The 25788-nt window shown below is 40.1% G+C and overlaps 1 protein-coding gene across 1 annotated transcript; it reads right to left on the bottom strand.

Moving 5' to 3' along the window:
* Positions 1-226: 226 nt before the first annotated feature.
* Positions 227-8168, bottom strand: LOC110890746 (sphingoid long-chain bases kinase 1). The gene is made up of 10 exons (XM_022138374.2): positions 7896-8168; positions 5680-6162; positions 4742-5092; positions 4059-4152; positions 3918-3955; positions 2677-2823; positions 2288-2387; positions 1692-2185; positions 743-1183; positions 227-673 (listed from the first exon to the last, which is right to left on the bottom strand). Exons 2-10 carry the CDS (start codon positions 6094-6096, stop codon positions 521-523), a joined length of 2235 nt encoding a protein of 744 aa, XP_021994066.1. The 5' UTR covers positions 6097-6162; positions 7896-8168; the 3' UTR covers positions 227-520.
* Between the last annotated feature and the right edge of the window lie 17620 nt (positions 8169-25788).

The following is a 25788-nucleotide window of genomic DNA, read 5'->3' as shown; positions in this document are numbered from 1 at the left end:
AAGTTTTGTAGTCACAATTAATATATAAATCATTTTTAGTTCTTAAAAGGTCACTTGGATCTCAATAACATTGCTAAACCTACAATAAGATAATCTCCTCACTCACTAGGTAGTTTAATCGGGCAGTCTGGTATTCAAAATCGCGTTATTAAGTAGTTAGCTTGTTATGGTTCGTTAACATGCAAGACACCAAACTATTACAGCAATATAAGTAATATAACAACCATTTTCTCAATCCAGCAATCTTTAAAGTTGAAAAGAAGCCACGAAGTCAAACTCTACAAAATGCTTTACAATACACATCAACCAATTCAAATCGGCTTCCAAAATATTGTATCCATCCATATAAGGTTTGCACTCTAAGCATCAATACATACAAAGTATAATATATATAAGACCGCAATACTACGGTCGGAAAGGAGAGAACAAGATATCAAGGCAAAGACGGCAAAATATTAGATTATACAACCACCTCAAATATGGTAAAAAGGGATATCCATATTTGAAGGGGGTAAAATGGTCATTTCACATTGCTGCTTGGAGGGCGGCCAATGAGCCTGCATTGGTCTGGAAGTAAAGATGAAACGACTTGACCAGAGACCTGAAAAAGTTCACCATCGATTCCACACCCGTTGTGTGTGCTTTTTCCTGGTTTCAACCTCACAGACTTGACCTGAAAAACAATAATGTTAACTCGTATGCTATAATAAGATACAAAGATTATCAATAGCAAGTGATATACCTTCACATATTCAACATAAGGAAGAGAAAGGTGTCGGCCCATTTGCAGAAGCAAGAAGAATCTCAACAACCTTAGTCTTCCACTTCCATGAACCAATAACAAATCCAAATTACCGTCATCATGCTCTGCTTTCGGTGCCACCACTTGAGAACTCAAACTTTGAACCGTTTTACACGAATGGTTGCAAGCCAGAATACCAAGAAACTTTCCTTTCTTAACAACCCAATTTTCTTCCGTTCTAACAACCCCGCTTTCCCTCCTTTCTCCGCTTTCAACTTCTTCTCGTGGGCCTGGCAATTCAATTGGGTGTTCCATTTCCCAATTGGGTTCCGTGTCCCATTTTGGTTCCGGGTCCCAAATTGGTCCCGGATCTGACATCGTGGATGATATGTCTTCTTTGTCATTAGCTCCTAGGTTACCCCATGACGTCCTAGTAGGATCCTATTTTGTGCAACGAGTCAAATCAGTAAAATATTTGTTCATATTAGGTTTGGCCACTTTTGCGAGTTTCGTCTAAAGTTTTGTTTTTCCGCATCTGGATCCAAAAGGTTTGAAATCTTTCCATTTTCATCCAACTCGTTAACTCCATCCATTTTTCTCCGTTAATGAGGGGCATTTACGTCTTTTTAGACATTTTTATTAAAATAAAACACTATAAGAAATAAAGATCCACCTCTATTGACTTTCTCCCCGGTCCCCACCCAAACTGTTTAATCATCACAAAAACTGTCTAAAAAGACGAAAATACCTCTGACTTAACGTTAAAAAATGGATGGAGTTAACGAGTTAAATGAAAATGGCAAAATTTCAAACCTTTTGGATCCAGACGCGGAAAAACAAAACTTTCGACGTCGCAAAAGTGGCCAAATCTCAGGGACGAAAATGACATTTTACTCAAATATCTATTTAGGCTAATAATCAGCTTGTGTTGTGTACATAAGTTTATCACCTGTGATGTTAGCCCACTCCACCCTTTATCAGTCCTCGACTTCGAACGTGTTCTCGGCCAATTTGAAGTTGACGAAACTGGTTGAGGATGGATGACCTCGGGATCTGACGTCACATTACTTCTACTACTCGAAAGACGTTTTGATTTTGGGTCAATCGCCCGTACATAATCAGACGGCTCAGTGCTACTACATGTTGTATCCATCTCGACTACAGACCGACTCGGTGTCATTATAGAGTCAATACTTGATAAACTAGACGCTCTTGGGATTCCATCTGTAGTTGATCTCCTCATGACATCTGTATATAAATCTGACATATCAACTATATCTTTGTCGGCTAAGTGTTGTCGTTCTAGATCGTTTTTTTCTTGGGATGCAGGTAAGTATTCGAGTTCATAGCTGTATTTTGGTAAGCATAAGAACTTGAGGACACCAGCAACAAAATAACGTAGAGGACCGAAGCGTTTCTGGTATTTCTCAGAAAGTTCCAACACTGTAGCAAAGATGAATATATAATCATCAACGTCAACCTAATAGTAATTATACTAATCAAACTAAGTAGACAATCCAATCTTTAGATAGCAACATGCCCTACCGTCACTAACAAAACCGAAGTATGAAACCGTTGTTCCAAAATGAATGACACCTGTTTGGATCCATTCGACAGCAAATACATCGGTAGCAGTGAGTCCTCCCTGGAAAAAATACAAGTACAATGCATATTAATATTAATAATAATAGCGCCATGAGGCAATTTCATTGTTTTTAATACATGTGTTTTGAAAAATTTCGTTCTTCCCTGTGGTGAGCTTTTCGTTGATCAGCAATGCATTTTATTTTATTATTTATATATTTTTATTATTACAGTTCATCTCTCTAGAACAAATGAACAACCTTTTACACCAAACTAGTTGGAGGTAGACCAAAAACTGTCCAGACTAAAGAATTGTTTGACTTGAAACCCATACTAATACCATGCATTACCTTCACTATAGCTAGCGCAGCAGAAACTGGGTCCCGAACACCAAGAACAGTCCAGACTAAAGAATTGTCGGAGCCAGCGGGTATGATACCAATCGGGATTGAAATTGCTTCTTTCTGATTGTCTCTGCAAAGAAGACCATTTAGAACCTGCAGGAGATATAAAATCGTGTAAATGAACTAACCGTAAGAGAATATTATTTCTATGACAATGTCTATCGCCGAAATAGAACAAAATATGATTATAAGCTAAAATTTATCCAACCAATTTGACTAAAAAAAGATATAAAAAGCATGCATATTATTGTAAGTTGGCAATCACGATAATCAACGTTTGAAAGATAATTATACTCTCCATTTCCACTTAAAATACCCATTAATTCAACCTGCAAAACGCAAAGTTAACTCCTAGCATATCATTTTTTGCTTTTACTACGTACAACTATAGCTCTTGTATAACCTAGAAAAAAGCATTGGTAATTCAACTATTTATCGCTCAATTTAGCATTCAAAATGTTAATGCATGTTTGTGTGCCCGTTACTATGCGAATAGGCTAGTTAGAGTGTGTGTTGCATATGTAGATGTTAATGCATGACTGCATGAGTTTTAGTCCACGCATGAGTGTTGCGTTTGACTTGTAGACATACGTTCAGTGATGTTGAACGTATGAGTCATGCGTATTTAGATATCAACGCATGTGACATGAGTTGTAGCTCCCAACGCATGAGTCTAGAACTATATATAGGTGAGACATGCGTGGAGCCGTTGATAGTGATACGTTTTAGAATGAGAGGAGATCGAACTCACTTGTTCTCTCCTTGTGCTTAAACGATGTTAACTCTTTCGCTACTAAAGAATCTGTGATGACTAACCGTTCTGCTGCCAAAATTTCTACCGAATTTGTTATAACTACTAAAACTTCCGTCTTGAACGTATTTAAACACTAAGGAAACACGATCCGTTTTCACGTATTTTCACTAAATACAACATCAGAGTCATCTAACTTTGGCAAGTTCTATCACCTACCACTCATTATATTATAGGCTACCTTTTTGGATTCCTTACAAGTTCACTCTAGCCAGAACTGTGATACTCATTCTGTGCACTTTAATAAACCTTACTTTTTTATTGTATAAGGAACAGTAGCTGTTCACTCAAACCTGATGTCAACTCCGGTAACTTCACTCACTTGTATTATGATATTATAGTGGCCAAATCTGATCAACTAAAAATAAAAACCAACCTCGTTGACGATTCCATCGCCTCCAACACATATAATTCCTGGTTTAGGTACAAAAACACGATAGATTGAGGATTCAAAATAATCTCCAATAAAAAAACAAAAGGATAAAATAAATAAATAAAAAAGATATAGAATGCCTACCATCAGGGCATGTGCTGAAATCAACATTGAACGCTAAATTTCTAGCATGGCCCGCAGAATTTGTCTTGACTACCTCCAGCTTAAACCCTGCTAACTGTAAATGAGAAATGAAGTATAAATGTATAATTCCCAAGAATAAAATGGAACTCTTAATGATTTGTTCAAAAACTTGTTAAGCACAGTTACATAAATATAAGAGAGTAAAATGCCATTTTCGTCCCTGAAATTTGGCCAGTTTTGCGGCTTTCATCCAAAGGTTTGTTTTTCCGCATCTGGATCCAAAAGGTTTGAAAGCATGCCATTTTCATCCGGCTCGTTAACTCCATCCATTTTTCTCCGTTAAGTCACGGGTATTTTTGTCTTTTTGTTAACTTAAAAGGCAATTAGATCCTTTCACTTTATGTACAAGTATTCAAAACCCTTTTAAGTTAACAAAAAAGACGAAAATATCCCTGACTTAACGGAGAAAAATGGATGAAGTTAATGAGCCGGATGAAATTGGCAAGATTTCAAACCTTTTGGATCCAGATGCGGAAAAACAAACCTTTGGACGAAAATCACAAAACTGGCCAAACCTCAGGGACGTAAATGGCATTTTACTCAAAGCAGAGAGTCCTAAAAGTATTTAAGAAAGAGAATTTTATAGTAAAACCATATTGAGAATTATATAGATTACAAAATACCTTAAATATCGGTTCAACCAAATTATGGAAAACTTTGCTGGAGCGACCACGACCGGACCGTGGATTTAAGATGACTAGCATCCTAGGTGGACTTTTACTTTTGATATGTGAATAAGAAAAGTCGGTAGGCAACATTTCGGAACCATGTTTCTGATGAGGTGAATGATTCACAAAACAATTCTGATCTGCGAATCCGGAAACCCATTGAAAAGCTTCATCGGGAGTAGAAGCCAAAAAGCGAAAATCCTTTCTGCTTCGACCGGATTTCGTAAAACAAGAAAGGCTGTATGAAGGCCTTTTTATAGGGTATGAATGTACTGTAAAATGTCTCAGACCATAGTTGTAAGACACCTGCATGTGTAACAATTAACTACAACGTTCCATATGTGAAAGCGAATGTGTAAATTAAATTGGGTATGTATTTTATGCCATAATTATAACTTAAAAAAGAGAAATTCAAATAAGATTTTATAGATTAAATGTAATTGTATTAAGGCCGTTCAAAAAAATGTAATTGTATTATATACAGTTGTGTTTTTCTGTAGTAAATTTTCATTTTTATATATTAAATTGTGGAAAAAAGTTAAACAGTAAAAAAATCGGGTTGAACGGGTCGTGTTCGGGTTCATATGTATGACACGATTTTAGGGTTTTTCGTCTAAAATTTTCAGGTTCGGGTCTGGTTGAACCCGCCACCCGCGAACACGACCCGTTTAGCACCCTTACCTTTTCGGGTGTAGAGTTAGAATCAATTTCTCCACTCTATAAGAGTAAAGATGCAGAAGTAATTTGTAGAAGGCACTATCAAACAAGTTTAAAATTCTCTAAACTCTTTCGAGTGTCCAAATATGCCCAAAACATGTTTAGAATTGATTGATTTGTTGTAATAATACAGATAAGACTACGGCATGAAAAAACTTTTTTCGGGATAAACTTACTGAAATGACATCATCAAGGTTTAAAACATAAGAACCCCAAACCAAAGCCTTGCTTGTAAGCTTAGCATCAACAGGATCCAAGTGAGAAAACTCTGTTGAATTTTGCGCATCAGTCTCTTTAACGGTCTTTCTCTTATCCAAAACTAGCTTTCCAGATAACACTTCATATCCCAACAAATCAGATTGCTCATCTGCAATATCAATCCTGTGTTCTTCCCTCTTTGCTTTCTTGGAAGCATCACTGCTGGCGCTGACATCATTTCGCCTTGAAGCTTTAGTTTTAGAACGCTTTTCAGGAAACACAACTGGAGACGTTTGTTGACCGGTTGATATTTGGGAGCAACAATTAAGGTGGCGAAGCGCTTGCTGAGGGGTTCTTAACGAATTGCTCTTCGGAAGACTGCCACTGTTCTGCATGCCGTTTACAGTGCAGAAAAAAAAAACGGAATGCGAATGACAGCGGCAATCGGAATTTTGTCTTGGCTGTCAAGTAAATAGATGGTCAGAGTCAACCATAAGAACCAGCATACCAAAACAGTCAGCGTACTTTATAAACCTAGATGCGTGTAGAGCATTCTTATATAATCAATAAAATTGTAGGTTCCAAAAGATAGCAACAGACACACACCAAAATATAGATTTTCGGAGCTAACAGTTACTTTTAAAGTCCCATAAAAACTACAAAATATCCTTTCTGTAAACTTCTTAATCCATAATTACATAAACACATAAAACATCTCAATACTCATTACGACTAAAACAACAATTTGGGTAACAATCTACAGCCAATGTTGTAGAAATCGCTAGGCGCTAGTCGGGCGGTGAGGTACCGCCTAGGGATTAATCGGATTGGACTTTTTATATATAACGTTGCAAATTTATAAAAATATAGAGTTAATTTTATACATTTTATATATAAATATACAAGTTTGAGAAAGATATGTAAATTAGTGAAAGATAGAGAGGTGTTAAATGTTAAAAAACCCAAACATAATAAAACCTAATCCCTTACCCAAGTTCATCACACCGCTCTTTTGCAAATCTTCATTGTTTATCAGATACAAAAACAAAGCACAAACCCTAATCCCCAAATTCCCTTCATCTAAACAATTATTTCTTCAATGCGGTTCGATTTTGAACAATGGATACGGATGCAGGTCTGATTTTGGTTCGAATCGAGGTAAGAACTCATTCCACTCGATAGATTTGGTCCGATTTTGACCCATTATGATCCAATTTTGACCTGTTTTTTTGACCAACTAGTCCGATTTTAGACGATTTTTGACCGATTTTGATTTTTACCGCCTAAGTTGACCGATTCGGGATAATCCGGGCGGTGGACCTCCGATCAGCGCCTAGGCGTCGATTAATCGGCCGCTTAATCCGATTTCTACAACACTGTCTACAGCAATATAAACACAAATTGCTAATAATAATAATAAACAACTCAATTTAAGGGTTTATGGCAAATTGGCAATCAAACATCACCAAAACCTTCTACGACACATATTTAACCACTCCACCACCACTAATTCCACTATATGATTGAATCAATCATGCACGAGTTACATAACAATATAACATCAATTTAAAACACACCTAGGGCCAAATCGAATCCAGTTCAAACTTCTAACCTACAAAACCACCAGGAAGTATACACAATCTTTCCTGTAAACAAAACAACTTAACACACAATTTCACTACAACTGAAACAACAATTTAGGCAACAATTTTACATCAACATAAATTGTTTACAATAATCCTCCTGTAAACAAAACAACTGAACATAAACACATAAACATCTTAAAACGCAATTATATTATATTACAACTAAAACAACGATTTAGGCAACAAGTTCACTGCAATACAAACACAAATCCGGTAGCCAAAACAACTGAACATAAGAATCTTCATACGCAATTTCACTACAACGAAAACAACAATTTACTGAACATAAGCATCTTCATACGCAATTTCACTACAACTAAAACAACGATTTAGGCAACAATTTTACAGCAATCTAAACACAAATTATTCATAATAATTCTCCTACAAACGAAAAAAAAACTGAGCATAAACATCTCAATACGCAATGTCATCAAACCTAAAACAACAATTTTAAATGAACATAAACACAAACTGTTGATAATAATCCTCTAGGCAACCAGATCGAGTACAAAACAGCATGGTAACGAACTAAAAGTGCGAGTAGTTACCGAATTGAAGCGATCGGAGGTTAATCGTGAAGCAGGAGCGGAGATGGAGGAGTAGAGTGATTGGCGGCTGGTTGAAGAAGATGATTTGGTGAATATGATGAAGAGAATTGAGAAATTAGGGTTAGTGAGTGGCGGTGGACGGTGGCGAATGTCAACGGGGACGGCGGCGGTAGGTGGAGAGTGGCTGAGTGTGGGGAAATGATGGATTGTGTTGGAGAAGAAAGGGTCGACTGTATCATGATCCAGAAGCAATTCCACTCAGGATATTTTTTTATATCTTTTTTTTTTGTTATCACTAAAGTAAGCTTTTTTAAAAGAGAGTAGAATGTAATTAAATTAATGTGAGTTATGACTTATGAGTGAAGTTTAAAGAAAAGTTGTTTTCATTAATCGTTGTGGTATAATGCTAGATAAAAAACCCTAAAATTCTTAGAAAACTTTGAAAACCCAAATGAGAAGCCATTTTTACCCAACTTCCCGACATTTTTTTTTTTTGAAAAAAATTACACATGTAATATACATGTTTTAGAGTGTTTTGGGCCAAAAAAAACAAAAAAGCGCCGAAGGGATTTTTTTAAAAAAAATAAACAAATTTCAGCTCCTAACACGTGTTAAGCAAAAAAAACAGAATTTCGCTGAAAATTGCTGAAACTTGTTTTTTTTTTTTTTAAATATCCCTTCGGCGCTTTTTTGATTTTTTTGGCCCAAAAGTCTTAAAAACATGTATATTACATGTGTTATTTTTTTCAAAAAAAAAAAATGTCGGGAGCTTGGGTTTTCTCGGGTTTTTTATATATATAGGGTTTTCTATCTAGCCCTACCCTCAATAACTAAATATTAATATGTTTGATATTTATTTTTTAGGAATATGGTACATTGGTATGGAATAGATAAGGCGGTGTTACTGTAAAAATGTTTTTCTTTTATAAAAAAGTGTAAGAAGTGTTTTAAACTTGCTATTGAAAAGAAGGGGAGTTTCAGGACTCTCTATACTGATGTTTCAACGGGTAAGTGTTCTCACACTTGTATTTTATTACATCTCTTTGCCTTCGTTCTTTGTTAACATATTTTCTCTGTTGCAAAGGAGGCGCACCCGCGCGGCCTAAAATCAATGTTATCCCTCCCAAGGCTGCTGCTACAGTTGGAGAGAAGGCTGGGGAGGCGAAGAAAGCGGCGAAGAAGCCTGTCGATAAAACCCCAAAGGTTGAGAAGACTCCGGAGGTTGTGAAGGCTGCGGGGGTTAAAGAGTCCATCTTTGAGCGTGTCGAGAAAGAAGTGCGGGTTGAGGAACCCTTCGTGCAGCAGACTGCCCCCATTGAGATTGAAAAGATTACACCAACTGCTGGGGAGTTCGCTGACGACGTGCATGAAGAGGGTCGTGTGGATACCCGGACTGCTGAGGGTGAAGGCGTATGGGTATCAGGCGCGGGCGATAGAAAGGATAGCCCCCTAAGACTCATCCAAGGGATCCTTCGCCGATCCTGCCTGATAATACATTGGGCGACATATATTACAAGTCATATGATGTCGCGCCAATGAGATCCACGCCCCTTTGTGAAAAGTAAAACAAGGTGATATTTTTACTGCATTTCAGCCTTGTAGGGAGGGGTTCATGGGGGCCTTCCCCCCGGGTGAAGTGCGCCATCAAAGGGACCGTGGGCATGATGCTTTGTACCGATCTCATGTTTATGCTCAGGCCAATTGTGCTTACACAAGTTATCAAATCACTCGCGAATGGTGCACGATATACCTCGAGCACGCTGGCTGGGAGAAGCATAGGGAGCGCCTAGCTGCTGAGGCCAAGTTATTTGACCAGGCGAAGGCTGAGTTTGAGAAAGAGAAAAAATCGGAGTAATGGGGCCTCCAGGGTTTGAAGAAGAAGCTTCAGGCGAGTGAGGATACGCTCGCTGAAGAGCGCCGGAAGTGGCGCGTGGCTTGCGAAAAAGACAACCAACGAATGTTCGCCGCATGCACAGAGATCACTAACCTTAAGGCGCGAGTTGACGCTTTGACAAAGTCTGACGCAGACTTTAAGGAGAAGTATGAAGAAGCTAAGTTGCATCGAGAGCGCGTTGATGTCCTCGAGGTTAGTACCATCTCTTTGTATTAAATAGATAACGAAGTCAAGAAAATTTTCTAACCTGTTCATTTTTGCCGTGAAGGGCTTGCAGGTGGAATTATCACAAAAACTGATTGATAAAGACAAGGACCTGGCCTGCAAGGACGTGGTGATAGCTGAGCTTCAGCGTCGCCTACGCGAGTCGCAGGAAGCTTTGGAGGTTGAGAAGCAGAGGGGCGAGTCGCTGGAGATTGACCTCGCGGCTGAGAAAGTAAAGGCTGAGACTACCGAAGAGGCGCGAAAGGTTAGCTAAGCGGCCTTGAATGTGGCTCAGGATAATTACTCTGAGGTTCAAGCTATGGTGGAGCCCCTCATCAACGACTTGGGATGGCTTCAGTATTATGGGGTTGCTCATGTGAGTTTCTCCCTTTTGTCTTATATGAATTTTCTAACTCTTTACTTACATGTTTCCTTCTCTTTGAACAGATTGCGAATTCTATCCGAAATGCCACCGAACTTGACCGTGTAGTGGCTGTGCTCACTGTGGCATCTCGGGATGTTAGTCACCACGCGGGCTATGTCGAATGTGCCGCCCAGTCGAGATTGCGCTTCACACTCACTGGGGCACTCGCCATTGCTCGGTTAATGAACAGGAGGAGGATGGGCTGCGCAAAGCAGAAGATAACTATGACAACCTCTCCTTGCCCGTTATGGACTTGGTCTCCGAGGCGCTGAAGCACGATGATTATGTGGCGCGGTTGAAGGCCATCTTTGAGCCTCCGGAGACAGTTCAGTTAACCGATGATGACGACGATGACGTTAGGGATGACAGAGCTGAATGAAGGTTGATTGTAGTTTGTAAGGTTTTGTGACTTAGGCATTGTTGCCTAGTAAACTTTTATCAGCTTCTTTTGATGTAAACATCGCGTGTTTGCGCCTATTAACGGAAATGAAGTTACCATTTACTTGCTTTCAAGGTTACAATTATTGCATTGTGTTAGAAACTTTGTTTAAGTTAGCACGAATAAACGTAAGTGTGGCTCGTGTTGAACATTGTTGCCCCGTTCCGCGCTATGGTCGCGAGAACCTTGGAGGCTTAGCCCATGAGCTCGTAATTTACTGCAGTGTTTTTGCGCCAACTAAAAGTTTAACATACATTTGTAACTTGAGATATATATTAATAAGTTGCAAGGAAATAAGATGTAAACAACTCTTTGCATTAATAACTTGTCAGGCGCATGGCCATCGTTTACATGAAAGGTTGTGTTACATATAACATTTGCGCAATTGCTGTGCGTTCCAAGTCTGCGAGACAATGTGACCGTCCAAGGTGCGTAGCTTGTACGCGCCTTTGCCTAGGACTTCATGGACAAGGTAAGGACCTTCCCATTTTGGTGCTAGTTTCCCTGAGCGCTCGACGTTGGAGGCCTCATTGTTTCGGAATACATATTCCCCTGGATTGTATGTACAAATGCGCACTCGCGCATTGTAGTACTTCTCCAGTTTGTGACTTGTACTTGGTCTCTTTAATGGTTGCATTCTCGCGCCGTTATTCAAGCAGATCCAAGTCAAATCGATGCTCCGCCTCATTGTTGATTGCGTTGACAACCGTCAAGCGCGAAGAGGGGAGGCCAATTTCAGCCGGGATAACTGTCTCTGAGCCGTAGACTAGGCTGAAGAGAGTCTCGCCGTTACTTGTTTTGGGCATGGTGCGATGAGCCCATAGTATACTTGGGAGCTCATCGACCCACCCTCTTCTCTTCGTGCCTAGTCGGGCCTTGATTCCTTCCACAATGCTTTTGTTTACACTTTCTACCTGGCCATTGCCTTGAGGGTGCGCAACAGAGGAGAAAGTGTGTTCGATGTTGATATCTTGCATCCATTTGTGGAGATCTTCCAAAGCAAAGTTCGTGCCATTATCAATGACGATCTTGAGTGGCAAGGCAAAGCGGCAAATGATGTGCTCCCAGATGAACCTACGCCCATTGCTGATGTTGAAGCTAAAGCCTTTGCCTCCGCGCATTTTTCGAAATAGTCAACGGCCATAATGATAAACTTCACAGCTCCAGGAGCTTCTTCACCATGTCGATGCCCCATTGTTGGAAGGGCCATGCCATAAAAACCGGGATTAAATCATTCTTAGGCCTGAGTGTCTTTGGCGCATGCCTCTGACAGGCATCACACTTGCGTAGCTCATTCATGGCATCCGCATGCATGCCTAGCCAATAATATCCAGTGTTCATAATCTTTGCAACCACCTTGTGCGGCCTAGCATGAATCCAACAAATCCCTTCGTGAATTTCCCGGGTAAGGTAATTCACGTCTTGTGGGTTCACGCAACGCAACAACGGACCCAAGTACGACCTTCGATACAAGATTCCTCCATCCATCTGGTAAAACAAAGCTTTATTTTGAATCCTTCGTGCTTCGGCTTTGTTGTCTGGGAGGATCCCCACCTGCAAGTACTGGATAATAGGTGTCATCCAAGAAGGTAACCCTATTTCAATTACACTGACTTGGCGCAGCAGGACAGAAGGGTTCTTAAGGACCTCGATTCGAACATCCTTGTCAAGATGTTGAAAAGCCGTTGAAACCAGCTTGCTGAGCGCGTCGGCTGGCTTGTTTTCACTACGTTTGATGTGAACAACCTTGAAAGATTTGAACTGCTAAATCAATTCTTTTGAATGGGTATTGTATGTGTTCAGCGATGACAGTAGATCCAGAGGCGTCAACGGAGCGAGGCACGAATTTAAAAGAGTCGGTGAGGTTATCAGTGCCGGATGCCGACTCCAGAGGTTGGTCTATAAGGTTGGCCAGTTCTGATTGAGTGGTCGGAGAATTGGTGGTCAGAGAATGGGGATGACTAAAAGGATACAGGGGATTGGGTTTTGATGTGTGTAAAATGAAACATATAAATTACATCAAATGAGGCATAAAACTAACCCTTTTTTAGTACTAATGTTGGAAAAAGCGTGCTTTTATCTTCCTTTTATATTTTCAGGACCAAATGAGCTTAATTGAACAAAAGGAACAAATATGCAGCCAATCTAACATAAATACAAAGAAAAGGAATAAACGTGGCATGTCCGACCCCTCAACAACATCTTCCCAAGCAAAAACGAAGAAACAGAAGGCTGACCACGGCCCCATGCCCAGCGGACACGGGGGCGTGGCCAGTTGTCTGCAGAAAAGACAAAGCTATAGAAGCTTCTATTCCCGACACGGGGGCGTGCCCAGCTCAACACAGGCCGTGGTCAACGCTAAGATTCGAAGAATCCAAGCAAATCTTGATAGTACAAATACGCTTCTTCACACGGGGCCTTGCCCAGCGAACACGGGGGTGTGTGGAGCTAATGCAGACAATTGCAATTAATGAAGAAAGGGAAAAAGGATGGACACGGGGCCGTGCCCAATGGACACGGGGCCGTGTCCGGGCTTCTATGCAGGCTATAAATAGGGGTGCTTGGTTCACTTCAAAGGCCATGGTTTGGTAAACCACCTCTCTCTCACTTCACCCACACTCCACCACCACTACAACACCACATCCACCACCATCATCCATCATCCACCTTAGAGTGTGTGTAGTAGTCTCGGGATCCAAGATTGATAGTAAGAGTTCTTGATAATCAAAGGCCATGTTTGCCTAAGTCTCTTACATCACTTGATGAAGACAAGCATTTAATGTAATACTTTTGATTTTTAATCTTTTTGCACTTTTTATTTGGTTTTGTATTAATGACTTTAATAACTAGTTTCTTATGTTGAAGGTGAAACTTCCTTATCATTTGTCCGTGGTGTCTTGGCGTTATTTTACTGTCTATATAAAATAAAAGATTTACACCATTCATATCTCTACGGTCTATATAGAGATATGTTGGCTACCTGGTCCGGGGTTAAGAGAATGGTTTGGTAAGGTTCTTGCCTTGTTTAGTGTATAGATCCTGCAAGGACCTGAGTCAAGCTTAGTAGGACCTCCTTCAATACCCACTGGTAATGGATGGTGGGGGTGCGAATAGCTTGATCCCCTCATATGTAAACTACTATTAATACATTAACCCGACTACTTGGGATTGTATCACTGCTGACTCAAACCACTTAGCCGAGGGTAACGTCACCTTCAAAAGAGGGGCCTACCACATTACGCATTAATAACTTAATTAATTATCTTTCAATATTCCAACCCTTTAGGATTGTATCCTTGCTGACTCAAACTACTGGGTTGAGGGTAACGTCACCTTCAAAAGAGGGGCCTACTACTATAACTAAGATAATCTCTTAAAAAGTGCAAAAGTGCGGAAATCATCAAAGGTTACATTAAAGGCGAGTCGGATCCAAGTGATTCATCTTGTCTATCTGTTTTATTTTCAGCATTTTTAGTTTTTATTTTCATGTTTAAAACCTTTTCTAAAACTTTTGATTTGATTAGATGTTGAGGATAAACCGGTATTAAAAGCTCTTGTGTCCTTGGACGACCTCGGTATCTTACCAACGCTATACTACGCTCACGATGGGTGCACTTGCCCATATGTGTGTTTAGTGTTAGTAAAACATCGTGTTTTATAAATTTAAAACTTGACTAAAGTGTTAAAAAGGGCTTAAAAATATCAACAAAAACATATAACGCTACACACGCATCAGGTTTTTATAGGGAAGATGTCGTATTTTGGTCATTTAACAATATTTTTTTTAACGGCAAATGTCTTTTTAATTCGTATCGTCTGTAGGACTTGAACCCAAAACCTCCCCTCCCAAGGTGTTTAAAGGCTTTGCCTTTGCCAATGGACCAACACTCCATTGGCTCATTTAACAATATTTAACCAAAAAATTCTAACAGTGTTAGAAATTTGGATTCAAATGGTTAAGAAAAGTGGCTATAGGGACTCAGGGCGTTAAACATTTTGATTTTGAACTCAAATGGTTAAAACCCCTAAAACACATGGACTCAAAAAGTAATTTACCCTAGTTTATATAAGATACCAACATAACACAGAATTTCAAAGCAACAATATACAAACAACTAGGGGTGGCAAAATGGGTGGGTTGGGCAGGTTTGGGCAATGGATTTGGATGGGTATGAGTTAGGATGGATTTGGGTTAGGATGTGTTTATTAAGAAATGGGCTAGGATGAGTTTAGGTCAAGATGGATTTGGACATGAAAGGCCAAAAATATAAATAAATAAAAAATCAAAAAAATTTAAAAATTTAAAAAATAAAAAAAATCAAAAAATCAAAAATCAAAAAATCAAAAAATCAAAAAATCAAAAAATCAAAAAATCAAAAAGTCAAAAAAATAACTCCTCGCGATTTATGGACGTGGGGTTGTTTCGGGCTGTGGTGTGGTGTTCACGACTATTAAACATACGGCTTTAATTGATTAGTGAGTTATCATTTGTCAATTGGATTTATCTTGCAGTAGCCAACACCGGTCTCTGTTAATTCCAACTTTATTCGTATCTACTGATCTCTTATCTCTAATTCAACCAAGTTATTTTTCTGAGATCGTTTTATATGATTATGTTTCTGCTGGTTAATTGTAGCTTGTTTATGAAATTCTGTATCATCCAAAAATACTTAAATATGCGACTTATGTGTTTCCATTTGTAAATTGATTTGCATCATCTATTGCAGTACTTGTATCGTTTTGTGCTTTTTTTGTGTAAATGCAATTTCATGTGCGTCTGGTAGTATAAAGATGAATAACTGGGTCATGTTAATAAGTCTACATCGCTTTACTGTTTGGACACGATTGTTGTTTTTATAATTTTGTTGTTGCTGCTGCTGGGTTTATGAACGATTCTGATTCAGTGGTTAGGGTTACTCACTTATCCATCCAGACCCATCAGACATTTAAAATTGATATCTAAAAGCCCATCCTGACCCATCCATTATTATTTCCTAGCCCACTGTGACTTCTCTCATTTTTAGTGTTATGGGCCATTTTCTGAACATATATCCGGACTAATATTCTGCTTTTGATTGTTTATTTGTGATCAGGATACCGGATCAGGATATTGGTAACATCCTGATGCAATATCCTGGTGATAACTGATTTAACCACGTGCAGATTGAAGGGTGTAAGTCTCTAACATTCAAGTGGACTTCTTCTCCTTGAGACTCGGGCAAACCAGTTAGATAAGAGACGTTGAAGCCAGAAGATGTGCACTACAACGTTCATATGTGGAATATTCGTCGGATCCCGGAATAATAGGATAATTGGTTGCTTTCTTTTTACTATAAATAGATTGATCGGATTAGATTAAGTCACATACACTCTTTCGCACACTTTGCTCTCTAGCTACTAGCAATCACTACACACAAACACTTGTACTCAAATTACATTGTAACACCTAGTTGATCCGCATCATATCCTGATATTTGAAGTAATAGAAGAACAAGGCAGCTGCAATTGTCAGCTCCCGAGGTTTTGTACCGGCGATCTAGATTGATCAAGGGCTTTCCTCGTACATCTCGTGTCACCCTTTACTTTTTTGCTCATTGTTTGATCATAAATTCAGCTCTATATCCTGAGCCGTATCCTTAAACTGTTTTAGCAAACAACTTAACTTGAATATTTTCGACACACATTTCTAGCACACTACCTCACTTTACTAATTTGATCACTTAATTGCTTCGGTAATTTTTGACCAAAACAATTTGACGCCCACCGTGGGGCGAGTGGTGCTATTTTTACTAAAAACTTTTGCAAAGTCATTGCTTGGTTTTCTATTTTCGAAACTTTTTGCTACACTATTTACAATGGCCTCGAGATCAAACTTGAGCTCTTCCACCGTGTCTGCTACAACCTCTGCAACAATTGGTTCGGTGCTTCCACCACCTCCTCCGAGAATGCAACCCTCTTCACATGGAACTGAAAGTCATGTGGCCTGAGATGTTATCCCCTCTCGCACTATCCAGGGATCTGCTCCTGTTTTAGCTTCTAATGAGGAAATTCTAAATTTGTTTGGTAGTGTACAGGAACAGATGAGGCAACAGCAGGAAACTAATCAGATGCTGATGAGAGAGATACAACTCTTGAAATCTGGCCTGAGTAGGCTTGCTGAAGATACTGTCACTCCCTTGCAACCCAGGGCTTTGAACTTCAGTTCTGCAGTTTATACTGAGGATAACCAGGGAATATTGTGCCTAGCCATTCCCAGAATCATACTCCTGAGATAACCTCTTCAGTAAGAGTATCAACTGTGAGAAGCTCAGGATATGCTTCAGGATATGGCCAGAATCCCCAAGCTGGTAACACATCTAATAATAATAATACTCTTGCTACTAATGGTGTTGGATCTTTGCAGGATGCAGGGATGACGTCAGCATTTTCTAGGGAGCTTCAAAAACTGAAGGACATGATATCCAGTGTACCTGGGTGGTTCAGCCAATTCCTGAAGTGTCCCAGGATAGCCACAGGATATCACGGTTTGCATATCCTATTTGTGATGCCGAAATCCCAAAAAGATTTCAAACCCCCAACATGAAGCTCTATGATGGAACCACGGATCCTGAGGAGCATAGTTCCCAGTATAGGGAAAGGATGGAAATCAACTCTATCCCTCCGGATCTCAAGGAAGCATGCCTGTGCAAGGGTTTTGGTTCTACCTTAACAGGATCAGCCTTAAAATGGCTCTTAAACGTTCCTCCTCACTCAATTACTTCATTTGCTCATTTGGTTAATTTATTTAATAGTCAATTTTCTTGCAGTCGAAGTTTTGAGAAACTAACCAGTGATCTTTACAGGATAACTCAAGGACCCCAGGAATCCTTGAGGGATTATGTGAATAAGTTTAGTCGGGAATCCTTAGATATCCCACATCTTAATGTTGCAACAGCTGTACAAGCTTTTAAGATGGGGTTGCAAAAAGATTCTTAATTTTATCAGGATCTTGTAATGAATCCCTGCAGGAATCTGGACGAAGCTCGCAACAGGGCTTTGAGATATATTCGGTTGGAGGATGATAAAAAGATGCAAGAGAGAATGAATTCATCTACAACCTATGAGTCGACCAACAGGAAATCAGAATCCTCATATAAACCATATCGCTCTAAGCCATATGGCAGAAATGATAACAAGAAAGTGAATGTTGTTGAAGACGAGGATCTTGAGGTCCTGAATTGTCTGAATATTGTTTTTCTGTTAATATACCTGAATTGATGTATGCTATGCAGGGTTTAGGAGACAAAGCAAGATGGCCACGGAAGAACCAACAAAAAGCTGACTGGAAGGATAAATCCATCTGATGTGCCTTCCATGAGGATTTCAGACATGTCACTGAGGATTGCATTGCTCTAAGGAAAGAAATAAGCTATCTCTTGAGTAAGGGACATCTGAAGGATCTCCGAGGAAGAAAGAAGAATAAAGGACAGGATCCTGAGAAGGATCCCGAGCGAGCGGCATCACCTCCAGCAGATGCCAAAATAATTAACTTTATTTCAGGAGGATCCGACATTTGTGGAACTTCGTATTCTGGGCCAAGAGACATGCAAATGAGGCTAAAGCCGAAAGAGGAGAAAAGCCGACCAGGATGACGATCCTCACAACTGATAAAGTGATCACTTTTGATAGTGATGACAGGGATACTGTTCAGGATCCTCACCATGATGCTCTAGTAATTACATTATATGTCGCTAACCATTTTGTACGCAGGATACTAGTAGATAACGGCAGCTCCGTCAACATAATTCAGCTGGAGACATTGAAGAGAATGAATGTATCCCCGATGGATATTACTTCGAAATCCACTGTGCTCGCCGGTTTCAGTGGAGAGGCTAGAAATACTGTGGGGGGAGATAAAATTGCCTGTATATGTTGAAGGGGTCAACTCGATGCAGCGCTTCTGTGTCATGGACTCCCTATCCTGCTATAATATTATATTAGGAAGGCCTTGGATCCATGATATGAAAGCTATGCCTTCAACCTATCATCAATGCATTAAGATACCTACCCTTTGGGGAGTAGTAAAAGTGGAAAGTGACCAGCAAGAAGCAAAAGAGTGCTATTCCTCTTCGATGAAATCCTCGACGAAGCCTAATGCAGCTTAGCAATTAAAGATGCGGGCCCAGGATATTGTGGAGGTTTCTGAGCAGGATGTAAAGAAAATTGTCCTGGATCAGGATAACCCAGATATCTCGGTGCTCGTAGGAACCAATATCCCTCAGGATATTGAAAATCAATTGACTAACTTTTTGAAATGCAGGATGTCAACATTCGCATGGAAACATGAGGATATGACAGGTATTTCCAAGGATATTATAACACATAAGCTCGGTATTGACAGTTCATTCAAGCATGTCCAACAAAAAAGAAGGAAGTTTGCCCCGGAGCGAAATGTGACCATCCAAGAGGAAGTTGAAAGATTACTGAGGAGTAAGATGATTAGGGAAGTAAAATTTCCTAAATGGCTGGCAAATGTAGTTGTGGTACAAAAGAAAAACGAGAAATGGAGAGTATGTGTGGATTACACAGACTTGAACAAAGCTTGTCCCAAAGACCCGTTTCCTCTTCCTCATATTGATTCAATGGTGGATGCTACCGCTAGCCACGAGATGTTAACCTTCATGGATGCCTCTTCAGGATTTCAACAGATCCAAATGGGACCCTCCGATCATGAGGATACTGCTTTTATGACACCGACAGGTATTTATTGTTATACTGCTATGCCTTTTGGTTTAAAAAATGCAGGTGCAACATACCAAAGGCTGGTGAACATGATGTTTAAAGACAAACTGGGGGACACCATGGAAGTATACATCGATGATATGGTAGTGAAGTCCAAGAAGGCTGAGGATCACCTCCAGGATATTAAGGGAGCATTTGATATCCTGGACCAGTACAACATGAAATTGAATCCTACTAAATGCCATTTTGGAGTGGGGGCAGGAAAGTTTTTAGGATACATGGTGACGAAAAGGGGGATAGAGGCAAGCCCGGAGCAGACTAAAGCCATCTTAGATATCAAGTCACCTTCAAATATGAAGGATGTTCAACGATTAACGGGGCGAGTAGCAGCATTGAATAGATTTATCTCAAGATTCTCGAAAAAATGCAAGGAGTTTTATGATATCCTGAAGAAAAATAAGAAGTTCGAATGGGGGGAGAAGCATGAAGCAGCCTTGCAGGATTTGAAGCAGTATCTCTCAACGGCACCTCTGTTAATGAAGCCTGAGGATGGTGAACCACTATCCCTATATCTTGCAGTATCAGGGAATGCAGTAAGTGCCGTTCTTGTAAAGGATCATGAAGGTCAGCAGTATCCTGTTATTATGTTAGTAAAAGTTTATTAGATGTTGAAACTAGATATTCTCATTTAGAAAAAACTAATATTAGCCTTAGTTATGGCATCAACAAAGCTTAGACATTACTTTGAAACACATAGGATTCATGTTAAAACCAACTATCCTGTAAAAAATGTGCTTAGGAAGCCCGAAATGTCAGGTAGGATGGCTAAATGGTCGGTGAAATTAAGTGCCTTTGACCTAGTATATGAGCCTAGAAATGCCATAAAATCTCAGGCTTTAGTTGACTTTGTGGCTGATTTCAGTAGTGATATTCAAAATGAAGTAGACCTAGAAGTACAGCAGCTAGGAGAAAATCTAGAATCCTGGACATTATATACTGATGGTGCTTCTAAGGTAAGAGGTGTAGGTTTGGGTATACTACTAAAATCGCCACAGGGGGACATATTACCCCAGGCTATTAGATGTGAGTTTTCTGCCACCAATAATGAAGCAGAATATGAAGCTTTAATTGCAGGATTAGAATTGGCTAAAAGCATGAATATCAAGAGATTGCGAGTATATGTTGATTCTTTGTTAATTACTAATAATTTCAATGGATCCTATGCAGTTAAAGGTGAGAAGTTAATCGAATACCTCGAAATTCTTAAAAAACTAGCAGGATATTTCGATATTTTTACACTTGAACAGGTACCTAGAGAGGAAAATGCTGAAGCTGATACCTTGGCAAATCTGGGATCATTGGTCAGGATACCGGAAGGGACCCAAATACCAATATTGCATATCTTGTATCCTGTGACGGATCCTCAGGATAAGGAAGTAGTAAGTGTTCAGGATCCTGATGATGAGTATCCTGAGGAGGATCCTAAGTCTTGGATGGCTCCAATCATGAGATATCTCAAGGAAGGACATATCCCAAAGGATGAGAATCCTAAGGCCTTTAGAATGAAGGTATCAAGATTCATTATTATAAATAATGTTTTGTATAAGAAATCTCTTGCAGGTCCATATCTGAGGTGCTTGGAGGATCCTGAAACCAAAGAAGTGCTTCAGGATATACACGAAGGGGATTGTGGTAACCATACTGGGGGCAGGTCGTTATTCTCAAAGGTATTAAGAACAGGATATTATTGGCCTACCATGAGGAAAGATGCTGCAGAGTATGCTCAAAGGTGTGACGCATGTCAAAGACATAGTAATATATTACATCAGCCAACTGAACCACTGTATCCTATCATTTCCCCTTGGCCGTTCATGAAGTGGGGAATGGATATAGTAGGAAAATTGCTAAAGGCTCCAGGAGGAAAGGTCTTCATGTTGGCGATGATTGATTATTTCTCTAAGTGGGTTGAAGCTGAAGCATTTGTCCAAGTTAGAGATCAAGAAGTGGTATCCTTCATAAAGAGGAATATCCTGACTAGGTTTGGTGTACCAGCTGAGATAATTTGCGACAATGGATCTCAATTCATAAGTAAGAGGACTACTGACTTTTGCAAGAGTTGGGGAATCAAAACGATCACATCCACACCAGTACATCCTCAAGCAAATGGACAAGCGGAATCCTCAAACAAGATAATTGTCAGCAATTTGAAGAAAAGGCTTGGAGCTAAGAAGGGAAGATGGGCAGAAGAACTACCCTTTGTTTTATGGGCTGATAGGACGACGGTGAATAGTGCAACTAGTCAAACCCCGTTTTCCTTGGTATTTGGAGCAGAGGCGGTGATCCCGACAGAAATGGTAATACCTACAGCAAGATCCAGCCTCCGGGATCCTGAGCAGAATCCTAAAGTCCTGTGCCAGGAATTGGATACTATTGATGAGACAAGAGACGCAGCAAGGCTAAGGATGGCAGCATATCAACAGAGGATATCTAAAGCATATAACAAGAATATAAGGACTAGAAGGTTCCAGGTTGAAGATTGGGTATTAAGAAAAGCTTTTCAGAATACTACCAATCCTGCTGATGGAAAATTGGCTCCGAAATGGGAAGGACCCTATGAAATTGAATCGGAATCAGGAAAAGGAGCATACCGACTCAAGAATATGGAGGGGGATATGCTGCCAAGATCCTGGAATGCTATACATTTGAAGCTCTATTTCAAGTGAGTTTGGAATTTAATTTCTAACTCAGGATGGTATGAATTCTACCTCTTTTAATATGTTTAATATTATTTACTATTTTGAACCCATTACTGACTTAAGCATCGGAGGGGTGTTAGCCAGGCTAACACCTACCTTAGCTTACAATTGGTTTGCAGTATATGCTTCGGGATATAGCTCCAGGATACACATTCAAGATACTTCGAAAGATTAGAGGATTGGCCCCCTCTCTCACGTTTAGGGGATCCTGATCCCTTCACAGGTTTAAAGGTATTCACCTTTCTCACAAATTGGGTTTAAACACCTTGCCTGGAGCGCAAGTTATCCAGGAATAGTTCAAGGTGGCGGGACCAGTTCATGTAAAAGTGGCTGACAATTTCGTCACTGTTGGCTATATCCTGGATCCTTAAGGTATATGAGGATTGATCACCCTCTCTCGCGAAAAGGGTATTTTCATACTCTCTAAGGTTTAAAGGTTTTCACCTTTCTAAGTCTTGGAGTTTATACACTCCCGCCTGTAGCGCATGAAAATATGGGATTTCCCCCAGGATACTAAGGATTTATCTCCAGTATGTTTTTGGGTTTTACCCCAGTAACACAAGAACTGTCCATACAGTTAAAACTTGAGTTCAAAAATTTTCTAAGTGTTCGAAGACTTTGTGCACAGGGGACATTCCTCCTAAGGCGATTATGTAAGGCTCAAAGAATCAAATTTGAACCTAGTGTACTAAGACTGGGGACATCTTAGTGGAAGGAGTTGCAAAAGGAAAGAAGTTCGGTACTAAGGTTACAATCTATTCCTGGTATGATTTTCCCTTTGTGAACCTTACATAAGTTATTTGAATTTTTAAGGCTTATATATCCTGATTAGGATATATCTTTAGGATATATTCTCAAAATATGTTCTCGGAATATGATTTAGGATATTTGGTTAGAATGTCTGGGATATATTACTTGGGTTAAAAACTAAACCTCTAGTCAAACAAGTGTTATTAAAATTAACTTTGTAAAACAAACTGTCCTTTTCTCTTTATAAATTTTGAGAAATCTTATTAGACGAAAAGTATCCATGGGACATTACTGAGTATACTGATCAAGATATTTTCAAAAAAAAAATAAAAAATAATGGCACTGATTTTGGGATACTAAAGTTTAAACTAAACAATGCATAATAAAAACTGAAAGGAAACAGCAAGTAAGTCAAAAGAAGGTTATATTATTAACATGTCAAAAGTTGTGCTTTTGGTTTCACCTCAAACCAGGGCCCATCCACCAAAAGCACAATATGTTCCTTACCATATTCACACAACAATTGAAGGTTTCATCTCAAACAGAGATCCATCCGCCTCCAACCGTTGTACTGTTCGAAACAAGTTATACTAATCGATGACCAAGGGCTTTATCCTGAAACCCAGGACCCATCCACCTTTGGCCATCATATTGTTTTAAGTGCAGAAAATATAAATTGTTCAAAGTCAGGAAACATAAATTGTTCGACAAACCACAACCATCAAACTTAAAAAAGTGGGCTCCAGCCTTGGCACGTATATCCATCATCGCCTACTTCGCTGCTTAAGGAGCAGCACCCTCCTGATAAGCAACGTCTTCCTCAGCACCTGCACCAGCATCACCCTCGGGATTCTTTTCAGCATCGCCACCAGCATCAGCCACCGCCTCTGTCGCCTTGGGAAGATCCTCACCTGTATGCTTTGTAGGATGTTCCACAAGATTGCCTTCGAGATCCGCTAGTTTCACTTCCCAGGCCTTGACGTTCCAAGAAGGGCATTCAAAGCCCAAGGCTTTGGCCTCATAAGCTATCCTTAGCCTGGCTTGGAGAAGGGAAACAACAACGGATCCTTTGAGGCCATCCCGGTAGGAACTCATATCCTGCTGGTATTGGAGATGAGCAACATCCAGCTTGGCTTGAGCATCCTCATTGGCTTTGTGAATGGCGGCTTGGTGCTCTTGAGTCATGGCTTTGAATTTATCTTCATAGTGCTGGGACTTGGCAGCGACAATCATCCCTTGGTCAACGATGGTGGTTTCAGCCTTCTTGAGCTTGATCTCCAGCATCTTGTTGAGCCCGCAGGCTTCTTCATACAAATGCACGAGACGTTCCAGACCCTGCGATCAAAGAGACAGGTATCAACACATATGGGGTATTCAGGATAATGGTTAACATATATATGCAGGATATCAGGTGAGAATCTTTACCTGGTTAAGAAAACCAGTCATATAACTGCTGGATTCAACAAACCCATGGTTTTCAAAGGGGAAGGTCTCGGATGAGGCTGGGGAGTCAGTCTCTTTTCTCTTGCGGGAGCTTGAAGTACGTGGCTTGGTAGCAGGAGAGGGCTTTGGGATAACCACCGGCTTAGAGCTGGGTGCTGGCTTAGAAGTGGAGGCAGATTTGCTGGACTCTTTTTTCACTTGGACAGGGATGGGGTAACTGTCCAGTTCATCAAGATCAAAAACCTCTGGAATTTTGGCTGGTGCTGCTAAACAGGGAAGATATCTAAGTCATTATTCTAATTTTTTATTTATAACTATACAAAAATTGTGTGATTCTTACCAGACATGTCTGATGAAGAGTATTGGCTTGAACTTGGAAGATGCTGTGTAAAGGATGTGTCGCAATCAGGCAGCTGGTAGATCTTGTTGATTCGTTCTTGGGATTCTTCAGTAGGAGGGGCTAACTCTTTGAAGTTTGCAGCATAAATCGCAATCAGGATGTTAATACAGGATATATTACCAGGATATGTTTGGGGATATCTAAAAGCCCTAAACCCTACTAGAGGTCAACCATTTCACCGGAAGGCTTTTGCCCTCGGGAATGGAATCCCGTTTAACAAAGAAAAACTTTCACTGCCACCCATCCTCGTTTTTCGAAGCTTTGTGGATGAGGGGGTTTCTAGAAGTTGAGAAAAGTAAAATACGGTTGTTTCCATGTGATCGGAGACGGTAAGCAATCGGAAGGTCTTCAATACAAAGGTCAGGGACATGGAAGGTTCTGATCTGGTTGAGCATGATGAGTACTCTCCAGACCATGGGCATTGTCTGAGAGAAATAGAGGCCAGTGATTCGGAAGAAATCCATGATAAACTCCGGAAATGGGTATCGAAGGCCAAGAGAAAATGGGTATGACGAGAAACAGATCCACTCATCGGAAGAGACGTCGGAGCGAATGCTCCGATCGAATGGGCGAATGACAACTGTATCGGGGAAAGCACCGGAAGTTTTTAATGCAGCGATATCTGCATTATCGAAGGAGCACACCTCCTTCCTGGGATGTTTGAGCAGGTTTTGATCAACGAATGACGAGGTAGACTCGCCGGAATGTGAACGAGTTCTGGGGCCATCTAGGAACTTGAATAAGAAAAAGCTAAGGGAGAAAGAAAGAAAGTACCTGAAAATTCCGGAGAAGATGGTTGTTTATCAACGAGGAATAGAGAAGATATAGGGGCTAATTGGATAGCCATCGAGTAGAAAACGCG

This window comes from Helianthus annuus, chromosome 11 (assembly GCF_002127325.2).
Source record: "Helianthus annuus cultivar XRQ/B chromosome 11, HanXRQr2.0-SUNRISE, whole genome shotgun sequence".
In the NCBI taxonomy this organism is placed as follows: Eukaryota; Viridiplantae; Streptophyta; class Magnoliopsida; order Asterales; family Asteraceae; genus Helianthus; species Helianthus annuus.
Note: the sequence above shows the minus strand (reverse complement) of the source record. Positions and strands in the feature narration are given on the sequence as shown.